The sequence below is a fragment of the Mobula hypostoma genome, chromosome 13 (genome assembly GCF_963921235.1).
Source record: "Mobula hypostoma chromosome 13, sMobHyp1.1, whole genome shotgun sequence".
Classification (NCBI taxonomy): domain Eukaryota; kingdom Metazoa; phylum Chordata; class Chondrichthyes; order Myliobatiformes; family Myliobatidae; genus Mobula; species Mobula hypostoma.
In genome coordinates, this window is record NC_086109.1 from 70,587,853 (window position 1) to 70,604,037 (window position 16,185).

At 39.2% G+C, this 16,185-nt stretch overlaps 1 protein-coding gene and 1 long non-coding RNA gene across 6 annotated transcripts in view; one reads left to right on the forward strand and one right to left on the reverse strand.

The window, feature by feature from the left end:
- Nucleotides 1–3,318: 3,318 nt before the first annotated feature.
- On the reverse strand, nucleotides 3,319–14,171 carry LOC134355663 (COUP transcription factor 2). Of its 4 annotated transcripts, none has more exons than XM_063065914.1 (3): nucleotides 8,743–10,227; nucleotides 7,461–8,009; nucleotides 3,319–6,092 (listed from the first exon to the last, which is right to left on the reverse strand). In XM_063065914.1, exons 1-3 carry the CDS (start codon nucleotides 9,152–9,154, stop codon nucleotides 5,818–5,820), a joined length of 1,236 nt encoding a protein of 411 aa, XP_062921984.1. In that variant the 5' UTR covers nucleotides 9,155–10,227; the 3' UTR covers nucleotides 3,319–5,817. The 4 variants fall into 4 exon arrangements, with proteins under 4 accessions (XP_062921984.1, XP_062921988.1, XP_062921987.1 ...); XM_063065918.1 differs by lacking the exon at nucleotides 8,743–10,227 and adding an exon at nucleotides 13,990–14,171 and having other exon boundaries at nucleotides 3,320–6,092; nucleotides 7,461–7,988; XM_063065917.1 differs by lacking the exon at nucleotides 8,743–10,227 and adding an exon at nucleotides 13,990–14,171 and having other exon boundaries at nucleotides 3,320–6,092.
- LOC134355664 (uncharacterized) overlaps nucleotides 12,864–16,185 on the forward strand; it is a 28,077-nt gene continuing 24,755 nt past the window's right edge. For both annotated transcript variants that reach the window (XR_010020146.1, XR_010020147.1), the window contains exons 1-2: nucleotides 12,864–13,226; nucleotides 14,023–14,474. This is a non-coding gene — a long non-coding RNA (uncharacterized LOC134355664). The remainder of the gene's footprint in view (nucleotides 13,227–14,022; nucleotides 14,475–16,185) is intronic.

Sequence of the window (16,185 nt, forward strand, 5' to 3'; positions counted from 1 at the left end):
AGTAATCTGGTTACCTTTCTTTAAAAAGTGCTTCATCATATCAAACAAATGTGCATTCAAGAGATGGGAATGGGTCGTTCTTTTACTTTGCAGAGCAGCCTATTTTTTTCAATCGCACACCTTAGATATCTAATTATAAGTGCCTTGATAAAACACATAGAGCTGGATTATCCAACATACGTTTCGCGATCCACTTTACATTTTTCACCATGTATATTAAAGGAACCTGAATGTGAATTTCACAAAAAGTAAAATACCTGTGATTGTGCAAGCGTGCGTATGAGAGAGAGAGAGAGAGAGAGAGAGAGAGAGAGAGAGAGAGAGAGAGAGATAAAGAGAGAGAGAGAGGAAGAGACAGAGAGAAAGAGAGGGGAATAGATTGTTCATTAACAGTGTAATTAGTAACAGTTCTCTTGTCGTCAGATTTATTCTCTTTGAAAAGGTAAAACTGTTTAAATTTGACAACCTTCTGCAGAGAAATAAATGGAAAACAAAAATAAAACTCGTGCAAAATGTTTTAAACCGTTGCCAGTGGTAAGGTTTGTCACTTGTTGTAACACCACATATTCATAATTCTCTCATTGTTCATAATGTTTTGTTTTTGACACGTTAATATTTCACGAATTGCTCTGAAGTCAAAAATGTGTGTGTGAGTGTGTGTGCGTGTGTGCGTGTGTGTGTGTGTGTGTGTGCGCGCGCGCGTGTGTGTGTGTGTGTGTGTGTGCGTGTGCGCACAGTTTCTTAATTACTGGACGCTTTTATTGATTATGCTTCCATGATCTAAGTGTAAAAAGAGGTAAAATCTAGCGCCATTCTTGTTGACATTTCCTATGTTTATGAAAAATAACCTTCATAAAAAAATACGTGGACTCGTTTCTGTATAAAGAAGAAGTGGGACTTCTGTGTAAACGCTCTTCGCTTTCTGAAACTTTCTAGCCGAGGAAAATAAATAAATGTGACATTCGGCTAAGCAAGAGCTCATTAGTTCGCTGTACGATCCTAATACGGGGACATAAGTGCAAATTATAGAGTTCAAACCCAGCACACGCGTTGTCAACTAAAATCAGCCCCCTAGAACCATGATACAAATTGCTGCAAAATTGCATTTCAGTCCCTTTGAGGTTGTGAGTGTAATGACAATCATCTTTGCGTTAAAGGTACATTAAAATAAATCTTGCTTTGGATTATATGTTTGGAACTGAATTTTTGCAATGTATCCTGTCTGTATTGCCCTTCGTGTTTTATAAACGCCACTGTTTTTAAAGTCTTGATCTCTAAAGCATATTCTGGCGATCACTTTTTTTAATTAATACATTTATATTGATTGAGCCTACACAGACACACATTTCAAGTAAACTTTCTTTCATCAACTCGAATCCTGTTACAACCAACGCCCAGTTTTAACTGCTTTAAAATTACTGAGTAATTAGATTGAGTTGCGTTTCACCATTAATTAGGCAACAGCGCAGTAGGGAGGCTTTGAAATTCGAGAAAAAAGGGGGGGGGGAGATCATCTGAAGCAACTTTCAACCCAGTTTAAATAAATAAATGCTCGCAGGGGTTTAGAATTCTGATCGTGTCTGCGTCTCGAAGGCTGTAAATGCATTTCCCTTAAGTCGGTGGCACGGGGAATCCAAACTTTGTTTAATCACTTGTGCCTTTTCTTTTTGGCTTTGTCATTGCGCCATTAAGCTGAGCTGCACAGGATTGAATTTAACCCTTTTGGTCTTTGCAATTAAAAAATAAATGAAGAGGTGAGAAGTACGTTATATGGGACGCGGTAATGTAAATAGAGCATTAAGGAGACAACTATCTAAGCAAATATGGATCATAGTTTTTGTGGTTGTGTGTAGCCAGCACTCCTCTCTGTATAAGTTAAAGTGAGTTGAGATTGAATTGAGGCTGCTGATTTTTGCATATTTAAATATCAAACCACAAAAGGATCGCGTGAAACGTTGGGCCTTGTTACCTCGAGGACTGCAAGGGGCAAAACCTGGCTGTCTTTTGCAAAAAAAAAACAACTGCACTTACAGCAACAGACCCGAATCTTCTCAGTTTCTCCTTTGGATCGCTCTCAGTTACGATCGCAAATATACATATATACATTGTAAATATATGCATATTTTATAAATACGATGCACTAATGCTGCTGCTAATAGTTTTATTAGAGCGGCTCTGAACGTAAGTAGAAAAGGGGGGCTGAAATGTGCTTCCTATTACTACTCGCCTGGAGACGGCAGCATATTACACGACGCCATGTTGGGTTGCTAACAGGACACTAAACCCAGCCGGCTGAACGCATACTTTCACACGCTCGATCTCCGATTACAAATACAATCCGACCCCCCCCCCCCACCACCACCACCCCCGCCACCTCCCCAAAATACATTAAAGACAAACAGAGAAAGAATGCACCAAACTTCATGTTGTAACAACATCGCCTACGTTTTAAAGCAGCCTTTGGAAATCGCACTGGATTTGATGCAGTGCAGGTGGTGTTATATTGAGTTATATTCTCTTAATGAGGCTTTTTGTTGATGTTTAAAGATCGCCTGGCCGCATTGTAAAACATGATCTGATATGCCCCCACCCCTCAGAATTACCGAGGTTTGGTCATTAGCGGTTAAAGGCAAATCACTTGGGTTACTGAGCACGCCGACTGAAGTCACATTGCCCACACCTCCGTTTACTCGCTGCATGGGTGTGTGTGAGTGAGTGTGTGTGTGTGTGTGAGTGAGTGTGTGTGTGTGTGTGCGCGCGTGTGTGTTTGAGAGAGTGAGTGAGAGAGAGAGAGAGAGAGAGAGAGAGAGAGAGAGCGAGAGAGAGGGAGGGAGGGGGAGGAGGGGCGGCACGCCGGAGCCGTACAAGCTTGCAGATCATGTTTGGCTGGTTTCTTTTAACCCCTAGCACAGAAATGCGAAGTAAGATCAGATAAAAAAAAAAGGGCCGCAGGAAAAAAATGGACACTTCAGGGGAGCGTCACCATATTTCAACGGCCTCAGATCTCGCCAGTTAAAGGACAAGCTCGTCAATTTCAATCCCTTTTGTCAGTTTCACCCCCGGGTTAATGTTATTGTTCTAACGCAAGGAGAAAAGGGGAAACTTTTTTAGAGTGGAGGGGATGCGACGGAGAGGAATGTTATTATTTTTAAACTAATCTAAACTGAATGCAGACCATCTAATCCAGCAATTTCCAATAGTGGAACTTTACTGTACGGCAATATAGGCTCGTACCTAGTACAGATTATATGCAGAATCGTTTATTATGATGAAAGCTTCGATTTATCAATATTTAAGTTAAGAAAATAGGGAATGAAACAGGGAGAGACTTTGATTCAAAGCCATAAATTATAATTTAATACCAAGAACAATTTACAACAAAAACGCTGTATACAATAGCTAACACAAACAGGAGTCTGGCGTAGTAACTCCACACACATATTACTTGCAATAAAAAACATCTGAAAAGGCTCGATCTATAAGTTAGAACAGCGTAGCAATACCCTGAAGTAAAAAAAAACGTGGGTCAGCTGCAAACGTGTTAATAATCACAATCATACATCATTTCTGGTCCAGATCTGTCTCTATAACAGGTAAAGATCACTGTTCCATCAACTATACAAAATGATTCTTTGTTTTTGTGCAACCACAACATGATGTAGAACGTGGCTGGACAGCCACACACAAAAAAAAAGTTTTTTAATTTTTTTTTAAAAAAGGGACAAAATGCAAGTTTTCACACTGCAGTGTGGGTAGCAGCACTACCAGAAAAGCTCGGAACAAATGGCTTGGCCAACCCAAACCAGCTCGCTCTGTTTTTTTTTTAATTTTTGCTTTTGTGTGTGTGTGTTTTGCCTTTAAACACGGGTATATGGGAGCACTGAAGGCAAACATTCGCCCAAATGTATATCCTTTATACAATCAAACATTTACATGTATGTAACAAATGTAAAATGTGTTAGCGACCTGTGGCCATGCTCTCACAGTCTATTCCCATATATAAAAATTCAAATGAATTTATATTTATATACATAAAATCAGGCTCACTTGTAGTGCTACACATCAAACGTCAGCCACATCATCTTCCGTTTGAAGATCTTCCAATAACAAAAATTGGCAACCACATTTTTCCAGACATACTTTTTTGAATAAATCTCATTTAATATATTTTATTTACAATCAACACTGTTCCTAGTAGCAATTGCTTGTTTAAGTGTGTTCTGTGCGTGAACTTTAGACACAATAAGCTTCAAAACAAAATCCTGACCATTAAAACACATAATGATCCATGCTTCCTAACACCTGTCTAATGTACATTGGTTGCACAGGCACTTAAGTTAGAACTAAATAAGAGTCGGTGGTCAAAATCCCCATGGCATTTTGAATTTTAAAAGGAAGGGGTACGGCTGTCATATAGGGGCATTTGACTGTATCTTTAAGGTGTCATTGCTAAAACTTAAAGGCAAGGAGCAGCATGAGTCCACGATACATCCTTTCATTGAAAAAGCATGTGGTTTGTCCACTACTACAGACTGTGGCAGTAAACTATACAGGTATATCGAGTAAGTAAGACAAATAATGCACGAATTGTAATGACTCCAGTAAACTGCAATGTTTGACCATTGTAATGAGATTTTTTTTTCCCTTGGGTGAACATACAATTGTAACAGCGAGAAGTTCCATATATCAAATAATATAATCTCCGAATACTTTCATTTTTTTCTTGAATATAACACACAAGACTGACCAAACAATCCAATCATAACTTTTACAGTACAGAAATTTTGCACTTAAAAAAAAAACCCTTCAGCTTGTATACACGACTGTAAACTCCAGATACTTAATTAACCACATGTCAAATAGTAAGTGCCGACATCGAGTTCCATGCTGAATCCAAGAAAAGAAATTGTGGTATTTTTTTCCTTTAAAAGGGCGAAGGATTTATAATTCTGACAAATGGGTGGGAAATATACAAACGGGCGTGTTTTGGAGCCTCGTACGTTTTTATACTGCAATAGGAACTAAATTGAGCCACATAAATTTAATGAAAAAATTGTACTGTGTCTTGGACACATAAAATATTTTTCTTTCAGATATATACCCACATTCTACTCCCGCCCCAACCCCCACATGTCAATATTAACGAGTTTTCAACAATGGATTTTTAAATTACAAGTGTGTATCATTTAATATTGGTCTGCAGTCAATTTCCCCCAAATTAAACGTCTTTTGAGTTAACACTATAAGTGCGCTTCCAGCATTAAGTTGCATTTCTGTCAAAAACCCCTTTCATCTAACATTTTAGCGGATTCAGTTTTAATTCTTGCAGAACATATTTACGTGATACACCGTATCTGATAAGAAGCAATGGTTATATCAAAATTATTAGTAGAGAATCACAGAGGAGACTGGTTTGAAACCAGGAAAAATACAAAACAGCTATAGATACATAGACACCGGACAATTTATAATAATTTGGAAAATGTTATTTTTCTTTCCTCCTAATTTTGAAATTCTTGTTTAAATGCACTTATCTTTATATCGATATTTCTCAAAAGTTTACAAAATAAACCAAAATAAAAGACTAATTTCCTTTTGTTACAAAATGATAAGTAGCAAGTTGTTCTGAACGACACAGGAGAGTTTTTGAATGCGTTTTTTAAGTTCGTGTACAGTCATTGAAATCCACAGTCCTTTTTATTCTTCCCTCTCTTCAATTTTTTTTTGTGTCACATAGGTAAACTTGTAACAGCCTTTTAATTCCTTCCTTACAGAAGGAATTTGCAAAATAATGTCACTTGCCTTTTCCCCTCCTATTTATTGAATCGACATGTAAGGCCAGTTGAAGCTGCTCCCGGATAGTAACATATCACGGATCAGGGTTTCTATGGGGGTTTTACCTACCAAACGGACGAAGAATAATTGCTCGATGACAGAAGATGAGACGGTGCGAAGAGAAGGGAGACGAAGTAAAAGCTTCCCAAAACGGGTCGGTTGGTTCGGGTACTGGCTGCGCACATACTCCTCCAGAGCACATTGCGATTTCTCCTGTAAGCTTTCTATATGGGCCACATCAGACAAACCGCAAGCATCTTCATTAAGGAAAGAGGGCACAAAGGAAAGAGCGAAAAAAAGAAATATATTAGAAAAAGTGTAGGATTAAATACATTACACTCATACTTGCATGGGACCTTTAATTAGAAAGCATAGGTTATGACCTGACCTAGCCATTGCATCTTGCAATGCTGCAAACCCAGCCCAGCAGACGCATATTATTACAGGCATCAAAGAAAACACAAAGCACAGATACAGCAACCATTCACAACCACAATTTACAGAATACTTTTTTTTAGCGTTTGTAAACTTAAACCAGATTTAACTTACACTGACGAACAGCGTATATATTTACACGTGTATATATATGCTTTTATTTTATCAGCATGTATCACCAAAGTGCTCACAAAACAGTGAGTTTGCTTCGCTGCACACAAGGCCTGACATTTTACAAATAGTAATAAATTAACTGCTATGGTAATGTCATCGATTGTTCTTGGTTGAGTAGGATCAAGTAGACTGAACAAACAAAATAAACCGCATAACATTTAAAAGTGTTTCCAAGTCGGTTAGTAATTCAAGTATTAAAAAAAGACTAAGAAAAATACTACTTCATAAAAACTGGCATGTGATAACTTAAAGCAAACACACAAAACGTCACCCTCACTTAAGCTCAGTAGCCTGGATATTGTTTTTCTCTAACTAAATGCTCACTTTAATTTGATTAGCTCGGTTAACAAAAAAGACATTTTGGAAAAGCATCGTTTTATGTGTGAAGTAATAATATAAAAAAAGGAAGTTTGGGTCACGACTGGAGCACTGGAAGGGGTCCAGAGAGTCCTCTAGATACCCAGATCACTCTGACACAACAAGGAAGGGCTTGTGAACAGCTTTCCCACATAAACTGGAATTTTCAAATTCCTGATATCAATCGCTGAAAGCTTAATAACAGCCCTAAAAGAACGGTTGTGTTATTACTATAACTTAAATTCAGCAATTCTGAGCATTACATGAAGGAAATTGACTCACTTTGTAAAATATGACAAATGGAAAAAATAATTATAATTTACTCTCCTTTCAGATCTATATTCACACATTGTGAAAAAGATATATATCGCTTTGCAAAACGTTGAAAAATAAGCATTAACTGTCCATGACATGAACCACTACAAATGGTTTAAATGCTGAATAAGTGCTTTCATCATAATTAAAAACTTGTATTTTGCTAAAGCATTAAGACTTTTCAGCTATTTCAATATTAAAATACATTATATGGAGCGTACATGACAGTACGCTAAGTACACTGAAAGTAGAGCTGAACATTTTCCCGAATCTCCATTCTGATCTGATATCATGGCTGTTCATGATTACAGATCAGCCATATTTTGATGTGAATATTTGCTTACCTGAAGTAAAGAGGACAATGGCCTTTAAGCAGCTGTACTCTGCCGAATCGACGTGCAAAGCCTTGAGTTTTTCGACCTGTTCCTGGAAGATCCTTATGTGATCCATGAACGCAACGACCCTGTCTGCAGACATAGGAGACGCATGGAGCCCGGCGGCGGCCAAGAGAGGAGCCACATGAAGAGGCATGGAGCACTGGGCAGCGTTCAGAACAAACAACTCACTCCAGGTCAGCCTTAGCAGGGCTACCTGGTCTGTGATCTGCAGATCCGGGAAGAAAGGGATATTCCTCGCCCATTCCACGGCGCTGAAGAGCAGCCGAGCGGCCAGTTCACAAATGTTTTCAATGCCCATGATATTGTTCGGTTGCATGCACTGGCTGCCGTAGCGGGAGGTCGGGTAGGGCTCGGCCCGCAGTAACAGGGAGATATATCCCGATAAATAGGAATGGCAGTTGAGTGGGTCTCCGTTTGTCAAGGCGAACTGGCCTGGAGTCGGTTGTGTAGGTGGCATTCTTCCCCTTTGGACTGCTGCAGTGCGAAAAGAACAGACTACAGATATTGAAACCTGAATCTTACCACATTTTCAGACAGTTTGCACACAATACATACTCCTAGCTATTTACAAAAAAAAACATGAGCTGCCGCAGACACTATCATTTTTATATAAATCTCACCCATGCTACAGTATAATGCTGCATATTGTAAACCACAACTGCATATGTTAAGCCAAGCACTGTAATGCAATTTTGCTATGTCATTTCCCTAAAGCGTGTAAAAACTGATTAAATATTTTACAATGACTGATTTATTTTCCTATCTGGACTTTACTCTGCAACTGCTCCAACTTGCACAGAGCATTATTAGCACCCTCCTCTCTTTTCATGTGAAGTTTCATGTGTAACATAACACATTTTTCAAATTAGATTACAATCAAAACACGCTTTCTATGGTTAATCTACAACTTGCAATTTTCGAGCACTCTCTCCCCCACACAGTTCTCTCTCTCTCTCTTTCTCTTTCACACACAAACACACACACAAACACATACACATACAAAGTGAAAGCAAAAAAAAATAACATTTATAAGAACACTTAAAGGACTTTTTTTTCAACCATAAACTGTAAAGACAGGCGATAGCAAATGATTGCAATATGCATGCATGATAGCCCATTTTAACTTTATAGAATTAATCAAGCGCTGTTTAGTATTTTTTTGCTAGATGGAAGTGGGGGTTTGTGGTTAGATCGGATCAAACATTTGAAATAAATGAATTCTCAATACCTTCCCGTCTCATGCCGACTTTGAGGCATTTTTTCAGGCGACAGTACTGACACTGATTGCGGTGGTGTTGGTCTATGGGGCAGTTCCTGTTGGCACGACATGTGTACGTCAAGTTTCTGCGCACACTTCTTTTAAAGAAACTCTTGCAGCCCTCGCAGGTGAACTGGCCGTAGTGTTTGCCGCTCGATTTATCCCCGCACACCACACACTCGATATGCTGCTGCTGCTTCTCGCCTTGCTGTTGGTTGGACTGGGCCGGGGTGCCCGGGGCTCCCGGCTGGCCCGGGGTCTGCGGGGTAAGGGGTGCTCCAGAAGGCTGTTGCGGTCCTTGCTGAGGCGGGGGTGGCTGTGTGCCCTGCGCTCCGGCCACGTCGTCCTGCGGGTCTCGCCACGTACTAACTACCATTGCCATATCTCGGGCAGAGTGTTATCAGGCAGCGAAAAAAAAGGTCTTTTGAATCGGCAAATCAGGAAAATGAAGGAAGGAGAGTCGATTAGCCGACCAAAAAAATACAGAGAGAAAGAAAGAGAGAGAGAGAGAGAGAGAGAGAGAGAGAGAGAGAGAGAGAGAGAGAGAGAGAGAGAGAGAGAGAGAGAGAGAGAGAGAGAGAGAGAGAGAGAGAGAGAGAGAGAAAGAGAGAGAGAGAGAGAGAGAGAGAGAGAGAGAGAGAGAGAGAGAGAGAGAGAGAGAGAGAGAGAGAGAGAGAGAGAAAGAGAGTGCAGCAGTTCAAACCCGATCGGCAGAGAAGAGGCGAGTGTCGGGGGGCCAGGACCAGGGCAACACGCAGTCAGCCATTCAGGAAACCCATCAAGAAAGGAAGAAGGGGGACGAAAGGTTAAAGATTGAAAACAAAAAAAATGATCGACTCCTGAAGGCAGATGCACGATCCGGAGTAGAAGTGCCCGACCATCAACTGATCATAAATTCTCCGCCGTACTGGTAGTGCTGGAACTGCACATACACACGATGAGAGTCAACAACTCGCCAGCAAAAGAGACTACAAAAAAAGAGTCGACGTCGTGAAAAAGGGAGAGCTATAGAACCTCTCTCATGCGAGAGGAGGCAAAAAAAAGGAAGAGAGAGAGAATCAAACTGATCAAATATGCAAAAGGGGGATGGAAGTGAATCCGATTTGAACGAGCGGGCTTGCGGAGTAATTTTTCTGAAAGGGGAAATCTGCGCGGATGGCTGTATATAGTGAACTTTGACACGACTATTGAAACTGACACGTTTCTATGGAGATGCTTTCCTTATATGGCGCTGCCGAGTGACGGAGCCAAGCGGCGGCTGCTGGCGACTGACAATCAAAGGCGACTGGTCAGAGCTTTAGGTTCGAGGGGCTGGGACATCTGGCCCGCCCCCTGCACCGCATTGGATAGGCACCTTACTTATTATCTAGCACATCCTGGCCGGCAACAAATTTACATTAAATCCATGCGCAGAGTCTACTTCGAAAAATAAGTTTTTTTATTTCTCCCCCACACCACCTTTACTTTTTGAATTTAAAAAAATCTTAAAGGATGGGTAGCGATAGGTAACTGTAGATTTTATAAATGCAACTACAACAAATGAGCCATATATAGATACAATTAATATATAGATAATATGAAATAATCTAATAAATAATATGGAAGAAAATACTCACCAAGCGCACACAACAACAAACACTGAACAATCCCAATTAAAATTATTTATACAAACGTGTCTTGTAGAAGGAGAATTTTGTTATATGAAGAGTATATTCAACATTATTGAAGACTCTACACCAGAGTTTACAATATATCTAATATGTGTATATAATTTTGATAGCTTCTGGGAAAAGCATTTTCCTGAAAAATCAAAGATTCATCAATACGAAATTTTAAAAAACGCGTTAGTTTTATCTAAAACAAGTTGATGATGAAGAATAGCTCAACATCAGCGGCGATGCTATTGTGTTAATTGGGACATCATAATGTTAGCGAGGATTATGAAGAATTTTTAATGAAAGCGTCCAAATACAACAAAGTAAAATAATGTCAGAAATCAGCTACGGCTAGTTTATGGGGAATGATTGTTTCTGTGCTTTCCACAAGGTATCTAGCCGTAGAAAAGCTATGAATACTCGAGAGGGTCTTATTCATCAGATGAACCATTATTAATTCGGATAAAACGCGTTTACTTTGAAATACTAAAAGGTGAAAAAAGCCTGTGAAGTATGTGTATAACTGGCTAGTTAGATACATTGAAACTTATAGGAAGCCTGCTATATTCATAAGGATATGCAGATATGCATCAAAATGCTCGAACCTTGGTGGACGGACGATTCTTTGGAGCATAGTTTGCTCCGATAAGACTTACTCCCTTGTCCCTGTATAATAATGGATTTCAATGCATCATGCATTTGCTTTGGAAGGGAGACATCTCCATTTATACCACATTATATTTAAGGGTCACTCTAGGCTGGGTGGGTTATTCTGCTGGCAGTGTTACTAAAATTAACTAGAAAACTGACATTTCAACAAGGCAGAATTGACAAATGTTGTCGTGAGAAATATACAGACACGTAAATTCAATGCTTTTGGAGAGGTCGGTCCTATTGTACATTTAGTAGCAGCAATTAATACTTTGCGAAATTCTTATAGTATGCTAAATAAGTACTTGCAATTGAATTAGTGTGTATGAAGAAAAAAATACATTATTGTAGGAAGCTGCGTGCTATTAAGAATCCGCTCGCGCTGAATTGCAACTGCACATTTCACGGTATTTTAACAAAAAGTCTATCATTTAATACATACGCGCTTTAAAGCGCATCTTAGATGCATCTTGTACATTTGATAAATGCTTTCAAATTTGATAATATGCGCAGTCGGGAATATTTAGATGTTCTCACGCCTACTGATGATTGTATTATTACGCAGTTAATATATAAAATATAAAATCATACCCGTTGAATGATATTACACAAAACATGAAACATTGTGTTAAACAGGTGTCACTTTGAAGTCCAATGGGTAGTACCTTAAATACCGTTACTTCGAAGAAGACAATATTTTCCCTCTGTGCTTTGCTGACCTTCATTCAGAAATCTATTCGAATGTACATAATTTGTGGGTATAGTTTCTTAGCAGTGTCCTTACAATTAAAAGAAATGATTAAAATATGTAACATATATGTTTACTTGGATGTAAATAAACTCTTTTTCCTTGTAATGCCTACTCCACAATGCAGTCGCACAGGAACTGCCTCACTTTGTTCAGTAAAGAAGGAACAACATCACCAGTATAGTATCTAAGGCAATAGATGTTGTAAGTTACAAAAAGACAAACAAATGCGCATAGATTTAAATTGAACAGCTTAAATGAGTTAGGCTAAAGCCTAATTTAATTTGAGCAGCTATTCAACAGACAAGATACCATATACGGGTAGTTTTGAGAAATATGAAATGAATATCTTTTGTTAGTAATTAAACAACGTGTCAATATCACACATATCTTGCCATGGGTGCGGGTTGCTAAAAGCCTTTTTTAAGAGTTGCAGGCAAAAGTTTGAAACGTGTATTTTCTGGAGCAAATTTGAGCCGCTGTTTTAATTTTTTAATGACAGATAGTAAGATTAACTTCGTGATAATTTCAAAAGTAAGTTTGAGTTGCTTCGGAACCAAGCAGAGGTACAATCAGAAACTAATCAGTCGGAGCTTAAATAGCTTCCAAAGGATGTAGGTGTATAGGATTTGGTAAATTAATATTGTGTTCTATGCCAACTATGGCATGCCCATTGAAACCTATTTATAACACGAACTAGATGCCACTTACTTCCCAGTTGATAACCAGCTAGATCTATTGAATTTGAGTTCCCTGTGAATTCGCCGTTTCTTTCTCTCTCACTACATTTCAACACAATGAATAGGGAAAGTGGTTCCCATTGTGTCCCGGTGATCTCAAAGTCATTGCAGTTTTTAAGCGGTGACTTGTGGCACTTTGATAACCGCCGGGAGCTGTCAGTGCAGCGGGCTTCTGAAAAATTTACAGTGCTAAATCGCAGCATATGCTGGAGAATTTGTCAAAATCTTGTACAGTATCTGGCTGCCACCTAGCGTATGGAGTGTCGCTGTAGAACTCCGTAGCAGAAAAGCCATTCAAAGGGATCACGGCGCCTCCTCGCTCACAACGCGTCCTTTATACCCCGAAAAAAAACTTCTGTACCTTTAATATGATTAATTCTTTAGGATTTTTCTCTAATTGACTCGGACGTTGCTGAGCGGGACTGCGTGATCTCCGTCGCTTTGTTTTTTCTAGAACTGCCTGGACGCTTGGGTTGATTTAAGTGCCTGGAATTGGTCTTTTTCCAAAACAACCGATTGCTAATAGACCCCCTCCCTCTAAAACGGTCCATCTAAAGCAGTAAAGCCAAACCGAAACCGGCTGCTTCATCCCTCAAATAAATAAATACATATTTTGCCCACAAAAATCATCAGATGAGTGTCTGGATCTAGATAAAAGTGGTGAGTACCAATTTCTAATACACAGTTCAAATTAAATCTGTTGATTGTAGCAACGTTTACTCGCTCATTTGCAGCGATTCTGGCTGTTTTCTTATTTAAAAAAAACAAAAGTTTTTATTTAAATGAGCTTGCCGGCGATATCCAGCGTTGTAAATCAAAGCACTATTTCACAGCAATTTAGCATTGAATGAAAAACATATCTAATTCATTGAAACAGTGAAGATACGGCAGCCAGATACGGGACAGAGGCTTTGGGTTTCTGCGCATTCGACCGGCAATCGCTTTAAAAAGGTTCTAGGTACCTTGGCTTTATTTAGGGGTTGGCGAATATGTTTATTTTTGATGATTGTGCTGCATATTCCGCAATATTACACTATCTTGCGATGCCGCAGCCCATTCACGGTTCGATTGAATTCCCGACCGGTGATCGCTAATACATTTGGAAACACGTACATAACTAACCGGAACGTAAGAACTGAGCAGTAGATTATCAAAATAATCAGAACGAGAACCCGAGCTTGATTTAATGATTTCCCCCATTAAATCTAGAAATAATTAAAGCTAAACTTTAATTGTTTTAACAGATATTCAATAGGCTACAAAGTAGAGCATGTGTTGAAATTCAAAACCTGCTTCGTGTCAAAATAATATAGATTAACTAATACAGGTGTTTAAGAACGATAATGTTTTGATCAAGAAAAAACGTATTTTCCCTCGATTAAGTAAACAAAAGTATATATACGTATATTTATTAAAAACATACCAAACATCATTGCTTGCAATTGTCTTTGTTCAGTGTCCGAAATTATTTGCATCGTGAAGGGTTCGAGTCTCCGCTGGACACAGGAAGTTGTGAATCTTGGCGGAACCGAGTTGGAAACTACTGAGTGAGATGAATCTCTTTTTTTCTCTGGCAGGTGAACTGAAGGAGGGCTCGTCTCCTCCTCACCTGATCTATTTGCCTATTGAAGAGAATCATTCATTTCATCGACCGTCATCTGTTTGCTCGACCGATAGTGTAAACTGATAAAAGATAGTCTTTTGCGAGAGCGAGAGGCTGATATAAATATTCAGAAACCAGGGAAGTACTTTCGATTTGCAATTTAACTTTCGCCCAGTCTTATGGTTAACTTTATGGGCCTATCGATATCGCCGAGCTGACGGAAAGTGCGGTGGAATGCGATCCGCGCCTTTTAAACCCCCGAGCGAGTAATACCCTGCCCTGCGCAACTTCGCCCCTTTGCTCCGGTCAGTTCTACGCTTTTAATAAAAGTTTCCAATAAATAGATTTTTTTTGGGGGGGTGGTGGTGTGAGGGCGGAGGTGGTGGTGGTGGAGGGGTGGGGGGAGTTGGTAGTGATGGAAGGCCAAAAGTACAGAAAACAGTGCAGAATGCGTGCATTAGTTGCAAACCAGAAGTACACTGCGTCTATGTTAGTCCAGCCAGGAGAGAAGAGAATAAATAATTAAGTTAAATTATTAAGTTACTCAGCCCCTCATCACCCCTTCTAACCACTGCCAAGAATGGCTGATTTCTGCGGTTACTGGAGTTCAGACAACTTATTTATTTGTCTTCTGTTTCATGTATAAAATTGTTTCAGACTCAGGGTACAAAAGTGATCCATCCTCCAAAAGCATAACACCTTACCCCGCCCCTATCTACGCTTTGAAGAAGAGCAAATATTTCTTTGAGGTTTGAGATGATCTGCTGATGTAGAATGTAGTTTGTGCCCGGTGTAAATTTATCTCCGCATTTTCCAAAAGGGTATCTGTAGCTGGTGGAGAATCCCTCCAGCCCCAGGCCTTTGTCTTGGCAGAGTTGAGAGGGGATTGTGTGTGAATCGTGTGAAAAGGACGGCCAGGGTCGCTTCAGATCGATTTTTATTTGTCCCCTCTGTCTTTTCGGATCAGCGCCCTTCAATGGACACATAGGCGTTCTTTCAAGAGAAAAATCTTGTGCAACATTTCTGGCCTGATTGCAGCTAAATACTGCTCACCCTCCAGATTCTGGGGTGGCTGGAATCTGCTGCAATTAAATCATTAAGTACATGTGCACTTCCAAATCTTGCCAGTATTAGCCGCTCCACCACTTTTCCATACAGCCATTTCCAATGGCACAATAGATATCAGAACCTAAACAGACATTTCTACTGGACACTACATACTAACAATAACATATACTAACAGTACAGGTCTTTATATATATAAAACCTTCTAGTCAAAAGGAAGACATTTATAAGTAAAATTGTCAAACGAAGGCGAACTATTTAAATGCATGACTATAAATCTTTTCGCTAATATGTAACACTAAGCTTTAATTGTTGATATGTGAGCGCTGTTTTTTTCAAGGTGTTTAATGTCTGTATGACTAACTGTCAGATATATATGTGTAGCTCCGAATTTCTTAAAAGTCTTGTGGTTGGATTGGAATGAGGCCGATTACTACGTTAAACATTATTGTTTTTAACGAGAAGCTCGGCTTGTTCTTATTTTTATAAAATGGGTTGTTTAAGTCATAATTATGTTGACCACACTGAGTGAATACTTTATTTAAAGTTAACAGTGTTAAGTCCAGAGAAGGATGCGCAACATGTTAGAATATAATATTGTGACCTAATTGCCAAAGATAGAACGCGCCGGACTGCTTGACAATGAATAAAATTATTAACAGCCCTGCACTGGATATAAAAAACGCATCTTCAATTTCTAAGTTCATCTTTAGCAATGAAGATAATGGCAAATGTGCGAACTTTGTTGTTTCTGCAATTTTCAATACTAAAAAAACTTACCAATTAATTATAGTAAAATATAATATTGTTAGAAATGGATACCGCACAATTTATTTATTGGTGGATATATGGTCCTTCGAGTGTATGGCGCCAATAAAATTCGGATCAGCACCAATAGGCGCGGGATAAAGCTAATAAGCAGCAATGTACAGTGTAGCTGTAATACGATTC